A 27025-nucleotide genomic window follows, 5' to 3' on the forward strand; every position below is an offset into this window, starting at 1 on the left:
TGGGGTAGTCACATTTAAATGAAAGAGTTCACAACAAAATTTCAATATCCAACTTGGCTTGAAATATCAGACCTGTGCTCACTGGGCCCACATGACTCTTTGTAATAATCTGTCCCTTCAGGGGGCATAAGCCCCCCTATTCACCACAAACCCACCCAGAATGCCTCCCTTATGCAGAATGCCTGGCCCTGAATGCATTGTGGTTTACCACCAGCCCCACCCCCAACGCCTGCCTTGGAAAGCCCCTAACAATGATGGAGATTGGACACATGCCCCTTGCTGGGCATGAGAAGCAGGGGTCTCCTCCATCTTGGGAGACTGAAAGAGGCTGGGGAGATCCCTGTCAGTTCCTTCTCCCCAGGAATAGATAGATGTGAGTGGGGAGGGGCTGGGAAGCCAAGAGAGAGGTCTAAGGCTTCTCTGAGCTCATCACATGCTCTTGCATTGATCCCCCTGGAAATGCTTCTCCTCCTATTTCTGCAGAACCTAATTCTCACACATGCTGTCTTGAGCCCTGATTTCTCCCCCTGCCCAAATCTGTTGTGGCCTCTAGAAGAGCTACACTAGGAACTCTCCACCCTCCTACACTCAAGAAAAAGGGGGGTGTCTATGCACCAAAAATTTCCAAGATTGCCTAGGTCCCACCTGTTTACCTCTCCTATACTTCACTCAACTTTCAAACTAGACCACCCTCAAATGACACCCACGTGAATTTGTATGTGTTTGAGTTGTCACCTGAGTGTGGTCTTTGTGCATGTTGATTAGGGTGCTCCTGTGTTTTCACGTGTCTTGCTGAGGGATGAGAGGGCCTCCGCGTGCCTGTGAGTGTGTGTGTGTGTGCACCCTCATAACCGGGTATTGTGTGTCTTTGTGTGAGCGCGGGTGAGTCTGTGTGTGAGTGGTTGCAACATCTTTACTCCCGACAGAAGGTCTTTGCGGCACACTTCTCTCAGCCAGCCTGCATCCTCTTCAAAGGCACTCCAGCTCAGGGACAGTCCACCTCTGGCCTTCCCCAAAATCAACACACGCATTGAGACGCACGCACACTTCCTTTCAAGCGCTGTTCCTTTGGCCCAAGAGAACCGACAAACCTTGAGCATCCTTGCTCCGACAGCCTCCTCCCCACCCCCCAACCCCACCCTCCGATGCCCTGGCTGAAGGATCCTCTACATGGAGATGGACTCGGAGCACTGACAACGGGGAAAAAAAGTGACTGGAAGGAGAATCGAGCAAGGCAAACTGAGGACACGCTGAAGGATTACGGAGCCAGAGCCGCTGCGGGGAAGCAGGTCCCACCCACACCACGCCCCTCCCGCAGAGGGATAGCTTGTTCCCACCCCGGTCTTCCTCTGGGGCTTCCAGGTCTCACTCTTCTCCTCAAACTGGAGCTGTGAGAGGCAGCTGGGACCCCCTCCTCCCATGCATCCCCCTCGCCCCACCATCCGCGTCCAGGCAGCTGCTGATTGGCTGCGGGGAGCAGCGCCCCAGCTCCCCGTCTCCGAGGCGGGAGCGGAGCGGGTCCGAGGTGGGAGGCGCACGAACCGGCTCTGGGAGCCCCTCCCAAGTCCCTGTGCCCAGCGCCCTGTGCCCTACGCGACGGCCGTGCCAGGACTCCAGGAGGGCAGGTGTAGAGTGAGCAAAGGGGACCACGGCCAAAGGTAGAAGCAAGTCCTGCAGAAAGAAAGGCGCTGCTGCTCCGGCTGCTGCCTCCGCCACTGCCGCCACCACCGAACCAGCGTCCAGAGCGGGGCTGGCAGGCCAGGCGCGGAGACGAGGGGAGCGAGGGGCGAGCTCATGGAGCACACGCACGCCCACCTCGTAGCCAACAGCTCGTTGTCCTGGTCCCCCGGCTCGACCTGCGGCTTGGGCTTCGTGCCCGTGGTTTATTACAGCCTCTTGCTGTGCCTCGGTTTACCAGGTGAGGAGCGTGGGGGAGAGGGAGGAAGCCGGGACCCCCGAATGCGGAGAGACCCTGTCTAGAACCCCCAGGCCTAGACATCCTCGGCGCGTGATCCCTGGCGCCCCTTCTGAAAAAGTTTAAGCCTAAGGGCAACAGCGGACATTTCCAGACTGGGGAGAAAGGAAGTTGCTGTGCCTGTCAGGGACTCGTGTGTGTGTGTGTGTGTGTGTGTGTGTGTGTGTGTGTGTGTGTGCGCGCGCGCGCGTGCGCGTCTCGAGCGTGCGTGGCAGGTGATGGGCATGGTGAAGGTGTTGGTGTGAGTGTGCGTGTGGACTCGAGTATTTGCATGAGCAACTGAAGCGATGCTCCCTGATCCGCGTCCCTGAAGGTGTCCAGTGGGGGCTGTGTGTGTGACTTGACCGCACTTCCCCACGGCTTTCTGGGGTTTCACTTCTCTTGTGGCCCCCCCACATCCACTCCAGCCTGAGAAAACCTCTGTCCCCTCCCCCACCGCGCGTGTCACCCCTGATTGGAGGTGAAGCCAGAGGTTCTGATGCCCAGCACTCTTTCTCTGGGGCTGCTGGGATGGAGAAAAGGATGAGCCCCTGTGACCCCTAAGCAAGGAAGGGGTCTCCAGGGAGGCTAGGAAGAGTCTGGGTGGGTCTGGGACCATGCCTTGGCCAGGGTAAGGGTCCAGAGACACCCACAGGCTTCAGAAGCCACCACTTCAGGGGGTCACAGTCTCCTTGAGGACATGCCTTGCCCCCTGGCTTTGCTTCCCTGTCCATCCATTCTGGGCAGCTGATGACCACTGCGGATGTCTGGCTGGTCCCACATCTTAACGTCCTCTCCAAAGTGTGACTGAGACTTGTGCTGAATTCCTGAAGAGAGCTGGGCTGCTGGGGGCTGGGGGTGCTTGCTGTTTGTGAGAGAGGGGGAGGGGGTTCCTGGGGCTCCAGCTTGAGATAACCCCTTCTTCCAGATAGTCTCTGAGATGGTCTGTGTGGCAGAAAGATTCCTAAAGATCACTTGCAAGCAGACAAGAGAGGGACAAAAGGAAACAGAAAGAAAAAAATCCAGCATACAGCCTAGAATCACAACATCATCTACCCTGCCATTCCGCATCCTGGGAACTTGGGAGCTGGATTTCTGAAAGCCTTGTTGACATTTCCTTTTCAAAACATTCAACTTGGTGGTCAGGGCCCCTGATAAGGTTGTTTATATAAATTCCCCCTCCCAAATTTTGGAAGGGATGAGAAAGCATAAGTTTACAATCACCAAGCCTCTCTCCCAGCGAGTGATGAGGTTTTTATTACTAACTAATCGTTCTGGCTGCCCTGGGAGAGACGCTCAGCCTCTGATTCACCCTGCTGGGGCAGCAGCACGTGTCCTATAATTACCTTGAGCAGGAATTGATTTGTCCAGTCCCCACCTCCCCATCAGCCCCCCTGAGCCTCTCCCAGAGCTCTCTTTTAGGGAGTGAGTTTTTGAGGAGGTTGGTTATTGGTGACACTTGCTGAACCAGAGAAGTGATAGCCGCCCCTTTTCCCTTCGGCTCTCACATCAGAATGTCTGACCCCTCTGCCTTCAACCCTCCATCTCCTCTGCTGACTAAAGAAGCTACTCTCTCAGGCTTTCCTTCTGAAAACCCTTTAAGGGACAGAGACATAAAGACGGGGAGGCTCCAAGGGCCCAGAGCAGGGATATGAAGATGAGTAGAACAGGGGAAAGCTCAGACCTTCAAACACCTCAAGGTGGAAAACAAGATACCTCACATCTTTACAGCGTAACTCCTATGCCAGACATGGCCTTCCTGACCCATAGCATTGGCACCTATTGTGTGCCAAGCAGTCCTAGGCACAGGCTCATCATGGCTGAGCCCAGGGTTAGGAGACAAAGAGAGAGGGATTAGGATGAAAACTTGGAAGGCACTAATAGGTTCTTATGCTCCACTAAAAGCTGTGACCACCTACTGTGTGTCAAGTGCTAAAGAGGTGCCTACAGGATTCAAGGAGCTCACAAGTGGAGCTTGTGGTGGATGCAGAAGGACCAAGCATTCTGGAAAAGGATGATTGAAGAGGGCAGGCTTGCAGGAAGATGATAGGTTGATAAGTGTTTTGTTAATTGCTTGCAAGGTGGTTCAGAAGGTGAAATCCTTAAGTCATTCTCTTAGAACCATAAGGGCAGGCAAGTATGTCCTAGTGACTAAGAATGCAGACTGTAGAATGAAGCAGAGCTGGTTGTTAACATGTGGACCTTCTGTGTTTCTGTGCCTCAGTTTCCACATCTGTAAAACAGGCATTAGGACAGCAGCCACCTCCCGGAATGATGGCAAGAAGGAAAGACGTTGATGGAGATGATGGTGCAGGTTAAGCGCTCAGCTCAGTGCCTGACACACCACACACTGACTGATTGCTGCTGTGACACTGCAGTTGTGGTCATCATGAAGCTGATCTGGTTGTAAGGAGGGGGACTGCGTGGCATGGGAGTCAGAGAAGGGACTGGGAGCACACAAGAAAAGCACTTAGCTCAGCGCCTGAGCTCACTACAGTATTCCCCTCCCCACCCCCAGCTACCGGCAATTAGCAAACCCTCATTACCCTGCTACTGACCAGGATGCACAGCTATGCTGAGTGTGAAGTAACAGACCACAGAGCTTGGTCATATTGTTGAAAACTGAGATTTTAATTGAATCACTTTTCCTGGCAGTGAACTCACCCCCATTTCCAAATTCTCACAGTGATTGGAAACTGAGGGGTGGATGAGGAGTGGCTGTTTGGCAACAAGGGAGCTAGTGACTAGGAGAAAGCACAGATGTTTCTTACCTCCTTCAGTATCTAAACTAAAAGGAAGAGCTTGGGAAAAGCCATGTGGTCCAATCCCCTGCCTCTAGGAATCACCTCAGTCTAACTTAACTGCTTTGGAGTGGGACCCGGGGGTCCTAATGTGAAGTATGGTAACAGCTCTGCCACTTAAGAATTCTTAACATTTCTGTACCACAAATTACCCCACTTGTAAAATGGGGGTAACAGCACTACCTACTACCCACACAGATAATGTATATTAAATAAGATCATCCATATAAAAATGGCTAAGCACAGTGCCTGGACTGAGGAAAACACTTATTAGTGCTTTCTCTGCACGGGATCTTTTTCTATGCTAAATGCTTAGATTATTGCACTTAATCTTCACCACATCCCTGTGACCTGTACATGTCCCTGAACCCATTTTACAGATGAGCAAACTGAGATTCTGAGCAATGGAGCATCCTGTCCACAGTCACACAATCCAACCAGTATGTAAACACCTGCTCTTTCCATTGTACCACGGTGCCTTCATTATTGCCAGGAAGTTCTTCTAACTAACCCCAGTCCTTTATGCTGTGTACTCAGTGGAGAACATTGGTGTGTCCCAGCTGTTCCTAAAACTATGTCTCTTTTCTCTTCCTTTTAAGTAAGCAAGATGTTTCTAGCTTTTCCAAATGCATACAATAAGCCAGTAAAGCTAACAAGGTGCAGTTGGGGACCCTGATGGGGCCAAATGGGACAAGATAGTCCAAAGCAGAAGGCAGTACAGGAAGAAGAGATGAGCCTGATGCCTGAGGGAAGAGAGTGGCAGGGAGGACGGGTGAGCCTGGCTGATAAGGAAGGAGCAGCACGAAATTAAACTGAGATATGAAAGATATTTTTTTAAATTTTACCTTCTAAAAGGCACCAGGGATGTTACGGGAGACAAGGTAAGGAAGACGATAGCCTGACACCACACACAGCCCAGCAGATAGGAGCATTTCTGTAACTGCCATGTGAGGATGGTAATACCTGCCTGTGAGGATCGGTGCACAATGAAGGAGATGATGAGTCTGTCACCTGTCAGATAGTGCTTTGACACATGGTGGTTACAGTTGCTGCTAACAAGAGGTGAGAAAATGGTGCCTAGCAAGCTGGACTGAGCCCTCAGATGCATTCTCTTTTGAGAACCGGTAAACATCTTTTGAGAAAATATAGTAAACAGGTTAACAGTACAAGGTCTGGAGTTAGACCTCTGGGGTTTGAGTCCTGGCTTTGCTATTTATATGCTGTGTAACCTTAGGCAAGTGACTTTACTCTCTGCCTCAGTTTCCCCATCTGTAAAATTGGATGATGATAATAATGGCACATACCTCATAGAGTTGCTGTGAAAATTCAGTGGGTTATATATTTAACACAATGTCTGCCACACAGTAAGCACTCCATAAGTCATATTTTTCATCATTTAAAAATTAGGAAAATTAGGGGCGCCTGGGTGGCTCAGTCGGTTAAGCGTCTGACTTCAGCTCAGGTCACGATCTCACGGTCGTGAGTTCGAGCCCCGCGTCGGGCTCTGGGCTGATGGCTCAGAGCCTGGAGCCTGCTTCAATTCTGTGTCTCCCTCTCTCTCTGCCCCTCCCCCGTTCATGCTCTGTCTCTCTCTGTCTCAAAAATAAATAAAAACGGTAAAAAAAAAATTAGGAAAATTAAGGAAAAATTCTCAACTTGTCTTATGACACCAGCTTTACACTAATACCAAAGCAGACAAAGATATTACAAGAAAACTACCAATCAATATTCCCCATGAACATAGACACAAAAGATCCTCAACAAAATATTACCAAATCTAACTCAGGAATATATAAGAATGATAACAAATCAAGATAAAGTTGGGTTTATCCCAGGAATGTAAGGCTGGCTCAACATCTGAAAATCATTCAGTGTGATCCACCATAATAAAAAACCTAAAAAAGGAAATCCATATGATCTTCTCAATAGATATAAAAAAGTATTTGACAAAATTCAACATCCATTCATGATAAAAATTCATCACACTAGAGAACTTCTTTAGCCTGATAAAGGTTATCAATAGGTAACCTATAGCTAACATCACATGTGATGATAAAAGATGGAATGTTTCCCCTCTAAGATCTAGAACAAGGCAAGGAGATCTGTTCTTGCTACTCCAATTCAACATCATACTGGAAGTTCTAGCCAGGAAAGAAAACGAAATAAAAGGTACACTGGAAAGGGGCACCTGGGTGGCTCAGTCAACTGAGGGTCTGGTTCTTGATTTCAGCTCAGGTCATGATCTCACAGTTTGTGAGTTTGAGCCCCAAGTTAGGCTCTGCACTGATGGTGCAGAGCCTGCTTGGGATTCTCTCTCTCTGCCCCTCACCCACTTGCACTCTCTCTCAAAATAAATAAACATAAAAAGTTGTTTAAAAAAAGGTATACTAGAAGGAAGAAATTAAACTGTTTCTATTCACAAATGATACAATTACCTTCATAGAAAATCACAAAGACTCCACACAAAAAAAGCTCCTCAGAATAAGTGAGTTCACCATGTTTGCACATGTTGCACCATGTTCACACTGTTAATATGCAAAAACCTACTGTATTTCTATGCATTAGCAATGAACAATTTAAAACTAAAAATTGGAATTAAAAAAATAGATTTCCAAGTTTCCTTGAAAAGCCAGAGGAACTAACATTAGGCACATATTCCTGGAAGGTTGGCTGCAGATGAGGAATGGACTGCTTTCCTATGTAGCTGCTTTTTGGAAAGAGAGAGAGAGAGAGAGAGACAGAGAGAGAGAGAGAGAGAGAGAGAGACAGAGAGAGAGAGAGAGAGAGAGAGAGTGCGTGCGCATGCGCCTTAAATAGGCAATGACATTCATATTATTCAAAAACCTAGTAATATAAAAAGGCACACATTGCGAAATCTCCCTCCCATCCATTTCCCCCGCTCACCAATTCCTAAATCCACCCCATCATCACTACTACACAGATAACAAGGGCATCAGTATCTTGGTTTCTTATTTGTTCTTTCAGAATGTTTTAGTTTATATACAAGCAAGTATGAATAGAGGATCTCAACTCTTCATTTTTTTTTTTTACTGTTCTCAAAATGAGCACATTATACACACTGTCCTCCATTTTGCTCTTTTTCACTTAATATATTAATCATCCATCATGGTATATTGAAGCTTTTTCATTCTTTTATGAAGCTGCATAGTATTCCATTGTATATTTGTACCATAATTTAATGGGTGCCCCTTTCAAAATCACATGGGCACTCTTATGTGAAAGTCCCTATATGCGACACCTCACTGTTCTCTGTAACATGTATGGCCCCTCTTTATGCACATTTGGCCCTAGGATCCCTGTTATAACAGTGGGAGAAAGAGCACTGCATGAGGAGTCCTGGATTCCAGGCTATTCTCTAGCAATAACTCACAGTGTGGGTCTGTCAGAGGCCTGAGAGAGCTGGGCTCTGCTTGTATAGCTCAGTTGGAGACATGGCCCATAAATGGGACACAAGCGCTGACCAGTGAAGTAGCTATGCTGGAGGCTGGCCGGGTTGGCCTTGGGCTGGGGTCCAGAACAGTAGCTTTGTTGTCCTTGCCCCTGCACAATTTCTGTCGTGATCCCATGTGTAATTTCTGCTTTTGAGGTTGTGTATAAAATGCATTGCACTGGAACTGAATGGACATGGATTTGGATCCTGTATCCTACCCGTGTTTGTTGTGTGATCTCAGATATGATACTGTACCTCTGAGTCCCAGTTTTCATTTGTAATAAAATAATCAGCCAAGTTCAGCATTTAAGGAAGAGGTCTCTGATGTTAGACTGAATGGGTTTGAATCCTAGCTTCCCTACTTACCAGTCTGTGACCTTGAGCCAATTTCTCACCCTCTATGAGTCGCAGCCTCATCAATGAGGTGGGGCCATACTAATACCTATCTCATAGGGTTGTTGTGAGGATTAAATGAAAATGTAAAAATACTTAGCACCATTCTTGGCACATGTTTGCTCTTGTATAGAGTAAGAGTTCAGTAAGTGTTATTAACCTTCTGTGCCCTGCATTGTTACTGTGGTGATCCAAAATAAAATATGCAAAGGCTTCTCACAATCCCTCAAACATTGTAGGGGCTCAATAAAGAGTACCTGGTGTTGTTTTTATTGTTTAACATGTCAACAAGCCTTGTTGACCAAGGTCTTTCCCATACAATTCCACTCAGAGTGCACCCACCAGGAATGAAACTCCTTGCCCTGGAAAACTAAGAAAGAATTATCCAATGGATTAAACAATCAATTCCATCATAAGCCTAAGGAATTTGTACCTCTCAAAGAGTTGCCTGTGGTTCAGTGAAACCTCCAGAAATACCATCAGTCCAGAACATGAAACCTTCTTCAGCTAAAGTTGATAAAGGGACTGACAAGCACCAGAAGAGTGCCCTGCATGCTGCAGCCAGGATCATAAACAGAAGTGATGCAGGGAGGTGAACACAGATCCTGCCACTGAACCTCCATGTGATCTGAACTGTGTGGGCAATGCTGATAGGGGATGCTAGCCCTGCACAGGGTGCCATGAAACGCTGGGGGCAGGGAAGGGCAGGTGTCTTGAATTCAAATACTTGCTAGAGGCAGTCAGATAGCATAAATAAACAAAGTGGCCCAGTTTTAAGAAATATTTCACTTACCCAAAGAATCATCCTTCCCTGCTGTTTTTCTGAAAACATGTGGCCCTTTTGGTCTCTCTAATCTTCCCTCAGTGATAGACGTATGTACCAAAACCACTGCACTCTCTTAACAACTGCTAGCACGTTTGTTGCACTTACTATGTACTAGGGATTCTTCAAAGCATTTACAGGCACTAGCTCATTTAATTCCCACAACGACCCTTTGAGGTGTGCATACTTATCATGCCCATTTTTCAGAAGAGAATGATGAGATGCCCATGGTCACATAGCTAGAAATCAACAGAGTGATACTCATTACTGCTATCCAGCTTTATGATAGGAAAATGGCAACACACACACAATGACAGCTGACAAGCAACACTTGGACTAGATCACTAGGGACAGGGGTAACAAACAATAGGGAGGAGTGGGGAGGAGTAGGGACTGGAGGAGGTTACAAAGTACCATCACCACTCAGCTCTCTAGCCAATGCAGTGTTGCCAAATTCTTCCAAAAATCTACAAATCTAGATTTTTATATGAAATATCCTAATGTTTCAATGTTGGCAACTAATTCAAAAATTTTAAAAAACACTGTGCGAGCTAGCACTGCATGAGCCAAACCAAACATATCTTCAGGCTTGATACAGCCCACCAGGCTGCCAATTCACAAACTCCAGAGTGGGTAAAGCTTTAAGAGGTACAAAGAAATGCCAACACAGTGCACAGTGTGTGGAGAATAAAAACAAGAAGCTAGGGGGAGGAGTAAGGAATAAAAGAGAGGGAGACCCAAAGAAACACATGACTAAAAAAAAAAAACAAGCATGCCAACTCAGGAAACCAGGGGTTTGGCATGACTAGAAGAAAGGGCTCCAAGTAGTACCACAAATTGCATGTTGACAATGTCCTGGAACACAAATCCACCATTTTTTTTTGTAAATGGGAAGAGCCCTTAGAACCTGACAGCACGGTGGATTAGGATGTGGGCTCATGGTCTCCCACTGACCTGGATTCAAGTTCCAGCCTCGTGACTTCCTAGTGGCAGGGCTCTGGCAAGTTGCTTAAACCTCTCTGAGCGTCAGTGATCGTCTCTGCAGAATGGGTATAACAGTGCCTTTTTCACAGGGTGTATGTACAGACAAAATGAAGCAATTCATGGCTAGCAGGGGTCCCAATGTCTGCCACTCCATGGCTGCTGTTTTTTAATCAATGTCAGCACCATCATTTTATAACATGAGGAAACTGACACCTTAGCCAATGTCACAGAGCTAGGAATGGCAGAATCTAAACCAGAACTTAACTTTCCCAACTTTAATTTAGTTCCCTTTTTATAAAATCACACCGCTAGTGATTTCTTGAGGAAGCAAAGTGATAGGAGTAAAGGAGAAACAGGCTGTGGAATTTTAGAACTCAGAGTAATCATCTAGATTTGGGGGCATTTTGTTGTTGTTATTGTTGTTTTATGTAGGATTATTTTAGGTGGCACAAGACTGCATCATCATTTAATCCCTTTTCAGTTTTCTCAACCTTTCTGATTCTATCAAAGGGAAAGTCTCATCTTGGTGCTAGTATGTCTTTAACACCTTTTCACGCATGCTAAACCTCCCTTATTAACAGACACAGAGCAGGCCTAGAGCTCGGCCTTGGGAAGCAGCAGTATCTACCTAAAATTTAATGTCACCCTTGCACTGTCATTATATTTATGTTTAAGGCTATCTTCTGTTTACAACAGGGAGGTGGGTTTGGGATTCAGGGTTGCTATATATGCTGTCCAATATAGTAACCACCAGCCTCACATGGCTATTGAGCACTTGACATTTGAGTAGCACAACTGAGGAACTGATTTTTTCATTCAATTTCATTTCAATTCATTTACAATTAAGACCTGATACTTGATTCAGTTATTGGACAATAACTGTATATTGGAACAACTTGGGTATGTGAATCTACTCTGAAATTTTCAACTGTATATTTTATGACATCTAAACAGAAATCAGGATTTCCACTGAAAAATTTAGCATCCTTAGAGAAATGTGCTCAGAATGTAAAATACATGCCAGACTTTGGACATTTAGTATGAAAAAAAATTAAATATCTCATTAATAATTTATATTGATTACATTTTTGGATGAACACAGTTAAATAAAATATATTTTTAAAATTAATTTCACCCGTTTCTTATTTTGTTAATGTGGCTGCTAGAAAAATCAAGATTGCATATGTGGTTCACATTACATTTATATTGGACAGCAGTATTGTATAAAGTATAAATTCAGGGGGAAAAAGACAAGTCACTTTAAAACAAAATGTTAATAGCACAGGGGACACAAGAATATGGCAAAAAATCATAATATTGGTGGCCAATCACTAAAATCTGGGGAGCCCTGATATAGTACAATGCTCTTAATACAAAAACTGAAGCCCTGGAGAGGACAAGAAATTTCCCCAAGGTTACACAGCTAATCAGGTGTGATCTTGACCCCAAATCTTCCAGATTCTGAATCCAGTGTGCTTTGGCCATTGCAACAGCCCTACCATCTGACCCCCACCAAGAGAAATGTAAGGAAAGGGGTTTGGGGCATGGGGAGGATGTGGCTACCTTGAATCCCATTGGTATTCAAACGGAGAGGACTTCTAAGTATGGATAGCCCAGGATCTTTGCTTTTCTATCAAGTGAAGCTGAATGACTTGGGCTCCTCTTGAGTAAAAGTCATGACCAGCTGAACTACAGTGAGAGTTGTGACTTTCAACCCAAATACATGTTTTCATTTTGCCCCATGGCAAAGAAGGATGAGACAAGAAACCAGAAAGCACAATTAGGCAAATGAATCTGCATTTTTTTAAAATTTTTTTTAACATTTATGTATTATTGAGAGACAGAAAGAGACAGAGCATGAGCATGGAGGGGCAGAGAGAGGGGAAAACACAGAATGTGAAGCAGGCTCCAGGCTCCGAGCTGTCAGCACAGAGCCCAACGCGGGGCTCGATCTCACAAACCATGAGATCATGACCTAAGCCGAAGTCAGACACTTAACCGACTGAGCCACCCAGGAGCCCCTGAATCTGCATTTATTGATTCACTTATCCCTCCCTCTCTCCTTCCATCCATCTATCCATGTGCCTGGCACTGCCAAGTAGGCTCATGGCAAGTCTGTGGTAGGCTCAAGGCAAGTCTAAAAAGACCCATTCGATGTCTGCATGTTCGTGTGGGGAAGACCAGCATGACCAGAAGCCTGAATAAATGTAAATAGTCCCATGTGAGAAGAACATGAAGGAGAGACACAGGGTGATAAGAGAGCTTTTTGTGGGGGGACTTGCCCAGTGGGGAAGACCTAGAACCTGAAGACTGAGGAAGGAAAGAATGGAAAGAAGAGGCAAGGGGGACAGGCTTCACGAAGACTCTTAGGCAAGAGAGGACTGGTGCACCATATAGGAACAAAAAGAGGACAAGTCTGGAGTGCCAAAAGGTGGTCTGAGGACAGGAGGAAAACAAGGCATGAGATGTAAGCAGAGGAAACAGGAAATCAGAGCTTTACAGAAACCACACAAAGTGACCCTGAATTGGGAGAACACATTCTACAGTGTTGACTCCTTTTGACTTCTGGTATTAACCAATGATTTCTTTTCTTTCCCCCTTTGTTTACCAGAATATTTGGCAGTTGAAGACCTGGGGCAATTGCTTTTCCACCACAGACATTTCTTATCATTTACAGCTAGGTGCAGGGAAAACTATCTACCACATGACTTCACAGGAGGGACTATCCACAGACCCACACAGAGAGACGTGCGCGCGCGCGCGCACACACACACACACACACACACACAGAGATGCATGCATGCGCATGTGCACACACACACACAGATGTGTGCACACAAACATACACAGGCATATACACAGACACCACATAGACACACAGATGCACAGACATGCAAACACACAGACATACACCCACAGGGATACACACACAGAGACATGCATACACATACATACACACACACACACACACACACACACACACACACACACACTCCTCCCACAGTCAAAGGTATAGAATGGTCTGGTCCTTGCTATAGCCTTTTGCTGTTAGCATTCTGGACCTCACCACCATGGTTTAGCTCCATAGAGCTGCTGACAAGAACCATCATCTGCCTCTTGAACGAAAAGCAGTGGCCTCCCTGGAAGGTAGCAGAATGGAGCAGTAACTGGAGAGAGAACTCAAGAGGGGCTGGTGCTATGAAAAGGGTAGGGATGGGCATTCCTTAAAGGAATCACAGGCCCACATTCTTAATACTCAGAGAGCCTGGCTTCCACATCATGTCCACCCTCCACACCCAGGACCCTTCCAGAACACCACCTGTCCTGGCTGAAAGGCTGAACACCACCTTTCCTATCAGGAAAGTAACACTGGCTTAGGAATTAGGCACACCTGGGGGTTTGAATCCCAGCACTGCAACTTTGCTAACTGTGAGGTCTTGAGCAGGTAATTTACCCTTCTTGGAGCCTCAGTTTCCTCATCTGAGAATGGGGGTGATAACAACTTTATTTATTTGGCATATATGTGGCACTCCTTTCATATGCCAGGCACCTATGTAGGCACTGGAGGAAAAATAAAGAAAGTCTGCACAGGTGTACACTCTACCAGGGAGACAAGTGGTAAACAAACAAATGCATACACAACACTCTTTGAGATATTGATACATGCTATCAAGAAAACAACGTGGTAAGGAGATAGGGAACTATATTAGATAGGGTGGTCAGGAAGGGGCTCTCCAAAGAGTTGATGTCCAGAATGACACTGGAATGATGAGAAGGAGCCAGCCACAGGAAATACAGGGGAAGGACATGCCAGGCAGAGGGACCCCACAGGGTAAAGGCTCAGAGGTGGGAAGGAAGTGGAGTGAGGGCAGACTTGTGTGGCTGGAATACAATGAACAAGAGGGAGAGTGGCAGGAGATGAGGGGAAGAGGCGGACACTGGCTGGATTGTGGGGCCTTTTGGTCCACAGTGAGGAATCTGGATTTGCAAGAAGAGACCAGAGCCTTTTAAGCAGGTGATATGACCTAATTTGAGTTTTTCAAAGGTCTCTCTGGCTGCTGTGAAAAAAACAAATGGAAGGTGGTTTAGGAGGAAAGCTCCTTTTCTTAGGAAAGAAGAGGAAGCTGTTGCAGTGTGAACGATCTCTGGTTTCCAGTAGGAGAGAGTGCGCAATACCTGTAGAGTGGCCAACACAGTGCCTGGCACACAGCAGGAGTGTGGGTCAAGGGTCATGTTCACAGACGCTCCAATCCTACTCCCACCCCATCCACCATCACCTCAGTCTCCAAGTGAAACAGCATCAGACATGTGAAGTGAGCAAACTAACAACGTCCTCAGACATCAAGGACATCTGTGCCTGGCTCTCCAGGCACCATGGCAAAGCGCCCGCAGCACAACAGAGAGCTATCATCTTGGTTGTGGCAGTGGGCAAGTCCTGCTAATGATCCAGCTGTCAATTGCGAGAGTCCTGAACAGAGAGAAAGCAAGTGTCTGGACAAGAAGAAAAGGGTCACCTTCAGCACTGTCATTTGACAAATGAACAGGATTGAGTTCTGGCTGGCATGGTAGAGAGACATTATCATCGTGACTGCATTCAGTTCTAATGACCCAAGGTATTACAGGAAGAAGGGAGTAATGCCCCCAGGATTGAGGTGGAGACTCCAAGGACGTCCTGAAAATGGGAAGAGAATGCTCATGGAAGAGGAAAGAAAATGGTAGTTTGCTTCTTGGATCTTCTCAGCGTTATACCTCCTGGCCAGAAGAGAATGGCTCTAAGAAATAAGAGGATTTTTTTTCCTTAATCACTATCAGTACTGAATAATTTCCTCAAAATGCTATTCAGATACATGCTGGTTAATACCTTTCTCAACCACCCTCATATAACCTCCTGAAGAGGCCTGGACTGGGGGTCATAGCCAGCCAACAGCCAACAACCAACCAGAAACTCAGACCCCTTGGAATGTGAAAGAAGCCTGTGAAAGGTTTTCTTAAAAGGCAGCACCATGCCTATTAACATTCAGAGGCAATCTCTTAAAAATTCAGGTTTCTCATGAGTCTTGGAAAATTTCAAAGGCTGGAAAAACTGAGCTTTCCCTGTCACTAAGTGCCTAGAACCAAGTAGCCACAGCCTTCTTTAGATGGCACTTGTGCTACCCAGTTCATCAGAGTCATGGTGCCCCAGCACAAAGATTTTATACACACACACACACACACACACACACACACACACACACACACACCTGGCCTGTTTCTCTCACTTCTGTTCCCTACCTTGCTCCTATAGGATTTTAAATTTACTGTCTTACTCTCTAAAGCTTAACACACACGTACATATATCCCATATCCATTTATACCACCACACTTTTAGCCGCATCTATGCTTTCCAACCACACTATATGCTTTCCTGCAAGAAGGGAAGTTGGTGAAAACCTGGGTTTGAGATCCACTGGACTTTCCAGCTGTGTGCAATTAGCTTCCCTGAATGTCTATTTCCATATCTGTAAAATGAGGATAACAAGGATGCACCCCTTGTTGAGGGGAATACACAAGACAATGTACCTGGCACATGGTAGGTTTTTAATAGAGGATTTTTTTTCTCAAGACTGACAAGGATTTCCTATCAAATCCTCACCTGGACTCCTTAGGCTATGTTAAAGATCCGGCTCCATTACATGAGGCCAGATTTCTTTTCATTTCATACTTTGTGCCAGGAATTCTAGGGGATAAAAATGAGCGAAAGACAAAGATAAACATGGCATGGCCCTTGCCCTTAAAGAATTCACAGTCTAGATGGGTAGAAAAGCAAGTCAATAATCATAATGTGATATGACAAGTTCTACAACAGGGGTGAGGGTGAAGCATTTAAATTCCTGTGGGACCTCAAACTTATCTTTGCCTAAGGGCATCGAAAAATGCAGACTTAGGCTTTGAACTAACTATGCCAATAGGCATGGGATCTGAGTCATCTCCATGATGCCAGTACCTCTGGGGGGCCTTGGCACATGATAGGGGGCTTAGCAATACTGAATGGATAGGTGGGTGGATGCATCACATGAATAGGTGACTGCCTTCTTTATCCCATTAATGTCATGTCCACACTAACCTTGAAGAGACTGAAGAAAACATCTTGATCACCACTATCATCATCACCACCACCACCCTTTATCAAGCACTTAATCCAAGCCAAGCACTGAATCAAACACATTATTCCACACTGCCTCATTAAACCCCAAAGTAATGCCTGTGAGGTGGTACTTCTATCATCCCCATCTGGTAGATGGGGGAACTGAGGCTCTGAGAAGTAAAATAACCCGCCCAAGGCAATTCAGCTCCTGAGGAGCAGAGCTAAGACAGAGTAGGCCAATGAATACATTGGTATTCAGAGCATCAGAAAAGACAAATGCTGTGTCTACAGACCTCTGTCTTGGTTCACCCTCCCAGCCTGGTCTTTGCAGGCATTTAAAGGAACTATGTCCTCCTTCCTGATTGAAGACTCTCCCAGTGTCCCCGTTGCCCTCTCCCCAAGCAGATGGTTTAATTACTTGAAATTATTTTTGAGCAAGGACAGGCAGGTGAATTCCCTCTCCACCTCATACCTAACCTACAAAATGGAAATTGAGCTGCCTTTTTTTTTTAAGAAGCATATTGAAACAATTTCTGTGAAAACTCTGTGGTCTTCCAAATCCTTCCAAGGTTTCTGTTATCAGCCATAAATGCGCTTAGTTTCAGTCAAGCACTCAAAATTTCAAATCCAGTTCATGTGGTGAATGTTTATTGACCACCTATCATGTGCCAGGCTCTATTCCTCATGCTTAAAAAGAATCATCGATAACAGCCATTAATGTTAATATAGTGCTGGCCAATATGCAAAATGAATTAAAATTTACAAAGGGCTTTCTCATCCATTATGAAACTGAAGCTCGGAGGAGTTAAATAGCTTTCTCAAGTTACTACTGGTAGGCCAGGCTGAAAAGCAAAGCTAGATCCTATACAAAGCTGTCAGAAGTAGGAATGATCCCCAAAATGGAGCCTCCCCTATGAATTCTGCCAGGACTTTCCATTATTCATTCATTCATTCGCAAATTATGTGTTAGCTATTAGTGACACAAAGACAAACAGATCTGGGTTCCTGCTCTCAGGGAGGACTCAATCTAGCTGAAGAGATGAAGAAGCAACTCACAGCAGCATGAAAATTGGTAAGATATGAGCAAGAGGGAAGCCCATGTACCATGGGACAAAGAAGAAGAAATCAACCCCAGTCTTGGGTTGGGTTGCTGGGAATGCAGCAGGGTCACAGGGCAGACTTTTTTTGCTCCTACTATCTGGAACTCACCTTCCTCTTATCTGGTACCCAATACGCAATGTGAATTCTGACCACAAATCTCTTTCTTCATCATACACATGTATGGAGCATCTCCTTCACATGAGAATCTGTTAAGAACTGGGAATGAGAGAGACAAATGAACTTTGCCCATACTTTTAAGATGTGTACTGTCCAGTGGGCAAAACAAGTAAATTGAAAATTGTAAGGTTGTACTATATGAAATTATCAGCATTTGGCCATTTTTTACCTTTTAAAATGCGTATGTTCATTTTTTACCTTTTAAAATGTATACCTTATAGTGTAATAGTTTGCTGTTCAGAAAAATAAGCTCAGGATGATGTCGAAGCCCCAAACCAGTGATCTGACACCATACTCATGCATCTACCACCGCATCCCCCATGTAGCAGTATCCATGGCTGAAGCTTGGAGGGCACAGTTACTGAAGACCTGATGGTAGAAACTAAACTAACAGCTATTTACCATAATTGTAACTAACATGAATGGAATGCCTATGACCTGTTGGGCACTGTTTCAAGCACTTCCCATGAATTAACTAACTTAATTCTAACCCATGAAGTCGGTATTATTCGATAATACCTAATATTCTATAATACCTAATATTCTATAATAATAATAGCTATTATTACCCCATTCTACATATGGGGTACAAGAAACTGAGACACATGGTAGGTTGTGAGGTGGCTCAAAGTCATGCAGTTAGTGCTATGACAAAGCCAGGCTTCTAACCCAGACATCAGGAGTGATGTCATCTGCTCAGCTGAAGCACTAATTGTGCTTTTGGTCAGAACAGTTCTTTGGTTCCAGGATCATCCAAGTGGGGCTTTCATTAAAGCCATGATCTCTTCCACTGAAATGGATATGGGGAGTTGAGGCACCTAACCTCTGGGGTATAGAATTGTAAAGGCTGTCTGTGTTGGAGGTAGAATCAGGTAGGAATCAGGAATCAGGTAGAAAATCTTCCCTGAGGGGATATTGGCAAGATAATTGGGGTGGCATCTAACTCCCCCATCAGGCCAACTGGATTTAAGCCTTATTTTTTATACTGTTAAGAACCAGAGCCAACAGAACAGTCTGGTGAGAGATGCTGAAAGACTTTGGACTCAAGCAGGACTGGTTGGGGATGCAGGAGACAAAGTGCAACCCAAGGTTGAAAAGGAAGCCATTCTCTTCACCTCTGCTAGGAATATATAGCCTCTGAGGGTGTTGGCACTTAGAGGCTTGCGAATGGAATCTTCTTCCCATTCCATTGTGTAAGCAACAATTGCTATTACTTTTGGGCTTTGGTTCTCTTGAGGATTCTCTTGCTGGTTCTAATAACATTCCAGCTAATTCTCTTGAGTTCTCTAAGCATACCATTATACTATCAATAAATAATGATGATGATGCCTTCTTAAATAGTTACATAGTTATCCTCCTTATTTTAGTTTCCCACTTTACCATTTTGGCTACACTGTAGATTTGGATTCTTTGTTAGCAGCTTTAATATTTAATATTAAATTAGTTTTACCAATAATATTTTATCAGAATGAAGAGAATGGATTGAGTTTTGCATCAAATGCAGACAGATTGCTTTGGGAACAGAACTAAGTTCCCTCAGTAACTCAGGTGTAATATGATGACATCTAGGCTCAATGCTGCACTAAACATTTATCAAATACCCACTATGTACCATCATGTATCAGGTACTGTACTAGTGACTGGGAATATGGCCCAAAATGAGACAGGCCTTCCCAGGGCTCCCAGGATCAGGATGACCAAGGAAAGAGAAAAGACAAGGTGCCTCTAAAGGTATTTGGACCAAGAATTAGCTGATGTGGTTTTTAGATGGGCAACAAAAACATTACTGCAAGTCTCAAAACCTGGCAGTATCATTGATAATAACCAAGAAATTGACTGAATTTTTATTAGCTTCTGAAATCTTTTACAATCTATTCAGCTGAAAAAAGGAGATGAGAGCAGTGACATTAGAATTTTTCATTTATGAATGCTTTTGAGAACGTGGATTCAAGAGAAATTACCAGATATTTTAATTTTCTGCTATCTCGCCCCTGATACCAATCAGGCTACCTGTGAAACAATTTGTGATAATTAACATTTGTCTAACGCTTTTCCAGTTTGCAAAGCCACTTCCCATGTGTTGTCTTCTTCAGTCCCCACAACAACCTTGGGAGTCCGCAGAGCAATTTCACTGAGGTTATCACCCTGGATTCTTGAATTCTTATCCCTCATTTCCCTCTGGTCCACACGCCAGCCAAGCCTGGCATTTTTTACAGTGCTGCAAACAAAGCATGCTTTCACACTTCCTTGATTCTGCACTTGTGGTTCCCTTCTGCCAAGAAAGCAGCCCATCCTTTCCTTGTTCAAACAAGGAGTATCCTATTCATTCTGGGAAACCATGGGCAGGCAGGGAAAGGCCTTTTTTCCCTAGGGCAGCGAGGAAAGCCCAGCATCCTAGAGTATAAAGCACCCAATGATGGTGCCCATGTCAGAGGAGACCAGAAGACCAGTAGGGCACAAGTTGTCCTGCAGGTGATTTAGGTGTCATTGGAAGCAATGGCCCTCAGGCTTTCTGCCTTCTTAAAAAGTGCAGCAGTTAACACTTTGCAATTAGACAGACTTGAGTTCAAATCCTGGCTGTGTGACTTACTAGCTGTGTAACCTTGGGCAAATCTCTAAACCTAATTCTAAATTCCCTCCTCTATAGAAAGGATCTAACAATACCCACCTTTAAAATGACGGGAGTAGCAGTAACTAAGTGCAAACCACCCACCACAGTTTCTAACATACAATAAGGGATTGCGAAGTGGAAGCTATTATTCATTAGTAAGACCACTTCCCTTGTGGCAGAAAAAGGCACACATTTATCATCATCATCATCATCATCATCATCATTACTGCTACTGCTATTATTATTTACATTTCTCTCATTTCTAAAAACCCACTTGCTTTTCCTAGTAACATTCTCCCTGTTCTCTCTTAGAAATGATATTTCTGCTCAGAGGAGAAAGGGAGGCAGTTTGTTTTGTTACAGGCAAGGGGTACAGCAAAGCATAGGGGGTATCAGTGTGGGGGCTGGACAAGCTGGCTCATGAAGAGTCAAGAACAAGAGTCATCCAAGACAAAGCGGATGGGGGAAGTGTTATAGAAAAGGGAAACTGCATAGGCAAAGGTCAAAGTCTGGAGAGAATGTGGCTTGTTGGGGGGCTTCACGTGCAGTAGTTCCTCTCAGCTGGGACATCCCCTCAGCAGGGATGATGAGTGAGATGGGATGCAGAGAGGAGCAGAGGGCACAATTCCAGTGGTGTCTACTAGGCAGCCTATATTCTTCTAAGCACTTTCTATGCATTAACTTACTTAGTCCTCACAATCAGATCCATTTTACAGATGAGCAAATATAGGCACAGAGAAGTTAGGTAACCTGCCCAATGTCACACAGCAAGAACATGTCAGATCTATATCCAGCGCCCAGGCTCATCACCAGCATACCAGAAGGCAACGATTCTTTTTCTCTATGACACTCCGGCATGTGTCCCAAAGCCAGAAAAGAAACAGACCCCTCCAAAGTCATGAGAAAGTAAGGCATCCTTCACCTGCTGAACTCAGCTTGGGCAGAGGGGAAGCTACTCTCTCTCTGGCACCTCCCAGTGTGCAGAGGTGGGTTTTTAGAAGTTCCCAAACATAAAACCATTTCCATATAATTATGCCTCCTTGACCTACATGTCATTCGGCTGTGTGCATGGGCTTGAAGCACAAAACAATTTCTCCAGCCAGAGAAAATTGCTTCCCGAGGCCCCAGGGTAATTAGACATTGTCTTCTGGGCATGGCCTGTTCCCTGTCCATCCACATCCTCTGACATAGGTGCTGCCACTTCAACCCGGCATCCACTGGGAGAATGCAGGTCCCATGGTGGAACAGAATGTCCATTAGGACAGCGGCCTTGGAAAGCGTGCAGCAGGGCTGTGTGCATCAGGAAATTTTCCAATGTTCTTGAACATTCAGATCCCGTGGAACTTTCCTCTGTTAGCCCAAGCAGGGAAAGGGGGACACATCACATGGGAAGATGTTACTTCTCAAGCATTTGGTCTATGAGGTCTATGAGGAAGCTACAATACCAATACCCATGTCTGGAAGTTTCAATGAGGTTTATAAAGGACCTTCTGTTCTTTACTCCCCCACCCACCCACCCCATCCCCACCTGGATATCTGTAGTTTCATACAGAAATAACAACCATCTTTTAAAAAAAATTTTTTTAAGTTTATTTATTTACTTTTGAGAAAGACAGAGACAGTGCAAGTGAGGGAAGGGCAGAGAGAGAAGGAGAGAGAGAATCCTAAGCAGGCTCCATGCTGTGAGCTCACAGCACAGAGCCCAGGGTGGTGCTCAAACTCACGAAACTGTGAAATTATTACCTGAGCCAAAACCAAGAGTCGGATGCTTAACCGACCGAGCCACCCAGGCACCCCACAACTGTCTTACCTAGTAAAACCCCTTAAGGCTGAAAGCCCTTCAATGACTCTCCATTTCCTCAGGACAAATTCAACTCAACCACGACTGCAAAACTGTCTGAATCATTAGAGTCGGGTGCTACTACTTCTCTACCACTTCTCCAACCAGGCCTCTCTCCCAGCTCTCTTTCCAGCAAGGGCAGGCAGATAACATAAATGAGTGAGGTCTGGTGGGGACTGGTTCAGCTGGAGAACACCCCCGCCCCCATGAAAATGTCACCCAGGGTGCCCTCTCCTTCTGATTTTCAAAAGAAGCTCAAATCTTCCATTGGCCATGAAATACTCCAATTTGTAGATATGACAAACTGATTCAGAAATCCTAAAGACACATCTGCAGCCTGGAATCTACCCCACAAGCCTCTGGTCTGTGACCTCCATTCTATGCTGAACTTTCAGCTTCTCCAACAGCCATTCTCTTTTTCTTGTCTCTTGACCTTTGCACATTCTGTTCTCTCTTATTGGCATACTTTACTCCCCACCCAACTGGTTCTTACTCCTCCACGTCACTGCACATACATGCCACTTCCTCCCAGAAGCCTTCCGTGATCCTCTAGTTTAGATGGTTACCCACTCTCAAGTGCTCCCAATAACATGCTGTCATCTGCTGTTATGGAGCTTCTTTCTGGGTATCTATCTGGCTTCTGCCAGGCTAGAAGCTCCAGGAAGGAAGAAACCATTTCTTCGGGTTTACTATGACATCCACAGCTGTGGCACAGTGCCTGAACACAGCAGGGAGTCAGTATCGGTGATAGAAGAAAGGGGAGGGAGGCTGGCCTGAGTTGTCTGTGATAATGCAAAATCCTTCTCACTCCAGAATCTCTTGGGTTGGGCTGTGAGCAACAAAAATAACATCTGTTGAGCACTCACTATGTACGAGGTATTCTTCTAAGCATTTGATGTAGTTCCTACAAGAACCCTATGAGACAGGTAATACTATCCCCTTTTTACAGATAAGGAACATTAAGGCACAGAGTTTTTAAGAAACTTAAGATCACAAAACAAGGAACTGGCAAACTTGGGGTCCAAGCCCATGAAGCCTGGTTTCAGAATCAGTGCCCTTAACCTCTCCACCTTTCAACAAGGGAAAGGGTTAGTGCTCTATGGAAGAAACTGTCTATCACACTCGGTGGATAAATGAATAATATTTGAGAACCGACTACATGCAAGGCGTGGTATAAATGCTCAGTCTTCTATGGGAAAATGTTATTGTCTGCCTTGCAGAGATGAGAAAACTGAGTTAAGTGCCATGTTCAGGCAAGGAAATGGGGAACTCAGATCCATCATCCATCATAGGAGGTAAGAGAAATAAATTCCTAAGAAGCTACCTAGAGAGACTGGGTTTAGACAGAAAAAAACAGAGGGAAGGGATATGATCAAGTTATCATGTGTGTAATGGAATACCACAAAATTGACAGCAAGCAGATAAATGTTCCACAAAGAATGCCATGGGGAATCCATCCACCCATCCATCCATCCGTCACTCTTATTCTACAAATGTTGATAGAGTACATACTCTTTGACTGCCCTGCAAACCCTCAAGGTTCAGAGAAAAGAGATACAGTCCCCACCTCCCAGGGCTCTCAGTGAATGGGTAATAAAGATTTTGAAGAAGATCATTACAAAAATGTGTTAAATACTCTAGCCAATGAGATGCTTGACTCAGCATACTGAGATCAGGGAAGGCTTTAAAAATAAAAAATCTACCAGGCAAAGAGCTACAGGCAAGGAAGGCATTCTAGGCAGAAGAAATAGCCCATTCAGTGCTATGAAGGAAAGAAAGAGTGCTGTGCATTTAGGCAAAAGCTCATAAAGTGAAGAGCAAGGTTCATTTGCATGAGTTACAGAAGGGAGCTGATGGTGTGAGAGGTGTCTTGTTGGTCATGCAAAAATCCTGGATTTTGGCTACCGAGCAGAGGTCTCAAACTAGTTGCCCACAGGCCACACTGTGTGTGTGTGTGTGTGTGTGTGTGTGTGTGTGTGTGTGTGTGTGTTGTTTGAAAGCCTCTCCTAAAGCACTGGAAGACCTGGCCAGTTGGCTGTCATTCCCTCATGGAAAACCACCAGGAAGAACTAAATAGTGGCTGCTCTCTTGAAGGAGGGCATGAACTACTCAGTTCATTAAAGGTCCCTGCATGCCCACCTCACATATTGATATTACCTGCCTGGCCCTGTTGCCATTTGAATTTTCAAACCTTGGCATAGAGCCATTGACAGGAGCAGCAAATTTGGAATGACTCCTCATGCTGCCTTGGTATGATTGATTCAGTAAGTTCTGAGCACCCTGAGCCCAAGGAATGGGTCTTGTACTCCCAAGAGCCTATTCCAGGCTTGGCACATAGGTGGGCATCACTAAATTTATGTTGAACGAAATTGGATTCACGTGGAAGATTCTGGCACAAATCCTCTTCAGAGAAGAATGATAATCTCTCTCTCACACTGAACACTAAATTAATTTCCAGTTGCCTTTGATCATATCACCTGACTCATTTTCTGCAGTAAACCCTTGGTAAGCTCCCAGTCTACTCAAAATTGTTAACCAGAACTTCTGTGTGTCTGTGATGTTGTGTTAATCTATATTTGTAGTTAGTCATTCATTCAACAGTATTTATTAAGCAGCTACTGCATGTCAGAAACTGTGTAAGAGGTTGGAAATGTATTAGTAATAATAAGCAAAACAGACACACTTCCTGCCCTTCTAGAGTTCTAACCCCTCTAATAGTAATGATGGTGAAATTTATATAGCATGCATGGTACAAGTATGCATCGTACTTGTTCTAGGCATCTTCCCTATATTTATTTATTTAATGCTCACAGAAGCCTGTGATAGGTGCCAAATCATCATTCTTTTTATAGATAAGTAAACTGAGGCACATTATTAAGTAAATTGCCCAGGATGACACAGCTAAAAAGTGGCAAAGGCAGATTTGAACCCTAGCAGTCTGGCTCTGGAATCTGTTCTCTGTGCCCTTGTCTTTCTGGAATAACAGTGGGAGCCCCCGAAATGCCTCCTGAATCATCAAACTAGCAGACTTTAAAGTTGTGGTCAGTTCCAGTAGTGTTTATAGCAATGGAACCATAAGTAGACAGATTAATCGTAGCAATGTGCTCTGGAACCTAGTGAATGTTCAAGTTTTTCCTGACATCATGTTACTGCTTTTCTTTTTTCTTTTTTTTTTTAAGTTGGAGACCCTTGATGCAGACCTAATACTGGAAAGCAGCTGGAGGTACAAAGTCGCCAGCTAATTGTCGCCATTTATACACAGTCTTAGCTCCAGGGCAACCAGCTGTCCCTAAGAAGTAGCCCCTTAGAAGAAAAGCCTTCAGGCTAGAAAGACAGCATGCGTCACTGGCTGAAGAATTATTTGTTTAATTTATCTCTTATATCTATTAGATTCTTAGTTCTTGACTGTGCTGCCCACAGGCCTGCCGCCCTAGCTCATACCATTCCTGGATGTTGGAGTGCCCAGTCTCCCCGGTCTCCTCTTTCATGCCTCTGTGTAGCGTTCCCTGGCCCCACTGGGGGGCTTTGTTGCCGCTCTCTCCCCATAGACCTGAGAAAATGCCTGGGGCAGCCTGAGTCACTCTTGCTGCTTGGTCATGCAAACTCTTTGCCAGTCTTGCTAGCAGAGAGATCTACCTCCCCTCATCAGCAGCCTCAGCACTGTGAATGGCACACAGCACATGTCCAGCACATGCCTTTTGAGTGCAAGAAGGCCCAGAGAAATACGTGACTTACCCAAGGCCACAAAGCTAGTAGGTAGCAGAACAGAATTCTACTTGGTCAACATACATTGTAAGCTCTGTGTGGACTTGATCTGCTTGTGTGTTTCCACATTACTGCATCACCCATGTCTGGCAAAGGGCCTAGTAATGGTGGGGCTCAGTAAATGTTTGTTGAATGAATAAGTGAGCACCAACTTCATTTAATTCTTCCTTTTTCCTTGCCTGCACTGAAGAAGACAGGCAACGGAAAACAAGGCTTTTTGTGTTGACTTTGTGTTGACTGTGTTTTGTATGCACAATTGATAAGCTATTTGCCCGAAGCTAAAAATACCTACCCCTGGCAGCCATTGGGAGGCAGATGGATGGTGCTTAGCACAAGATGTTTAATCAAACAGTGACAACCCGAGCAGAGCCACAATTAGCCTCTGACACCCCAGTGAACTCTAGATGAAGAGACCGGAAGCCTCTGACTTCCTGTTGGTCCCCTGGCACCCACTGACCATCACCCTGGGTCCACAAAACAGCACAAACAAATGAGCATCCTGTGTGCAAGGCAGTCACCAGCTGGAAGTCAGAGGATGGGCAGTGTGGGCTGAAACTGAGCACCCGGGACAAATACGAGGGAGAATTAGCCAGTGGGGAGCATCATTCAATATTGGAAAGGGCAATGGAGAGTGCCAGCTGATACACATATTTAAAAAAAAAAAAAAAAAAAGGAAAGAAAGAGAAAGAACAAACTGGCCTATTTCTATATAATGGTCAGTTCACTAGAGCTAATTACGGAAGCATCTGGACAAGCACGTGCATCAAATGGACTCTAAGTCTAATAAATTGTTTTTGAATCCTAAGTCCAGGACACACTTGATGTCTGTTCGGGCCAGTTTCTTAACCCACTGAGCCTCAGTGTTTTCATCCCTATAATGGGGATATTAATAGTACATATCTCCCAACATCATGTGAGGATTCAATTTAATGTTAAGTAAAACCTCTAACAAGTGAGCCACATGGGGTAAATGTTTTAAAAAGGGAACTGTCATTAATACA

The 27025-nt window shown here is 45.0% G+C and overlaps 1 protein-coding gene across 1 annotated transcript in view; it reads left to right on the top strand.

Moving 5' to 3' along the window:
- The first annotated feature begins 1794 nt into the window (after positions 1–1794).
- The window catches only part of GPR139 (G protein-coupled receptor 139), a 39740-nt gene continuing 14509 nt past the window's right edge, over positions 1795–27025 (top strand). Inside the window, exon 1 of the mRNA XM_042921936.1 lies at positions 1795–1918. Coding sequence (XP_042777870.1) covers positions 1795–1918 — 124 coding nt within the window. The remainder of the gene's footprint in view (positions 1919–27025) is intronic.

The sequence above is a fragment of the Panthera leo genome, chromosome E3 (assembly GCF_018350215.1).
Source record: "Panthera leo isolate Ple1 chromosome E3, P.leo_Ple1_pat1.1, whole genome shotgun sequence".
Classification (NCBI taxonomy): Eukaryota; Metazoa; Chordata; class Mammalia; order Carnivora; family Felidae; genus Panthera; species Panthera leo.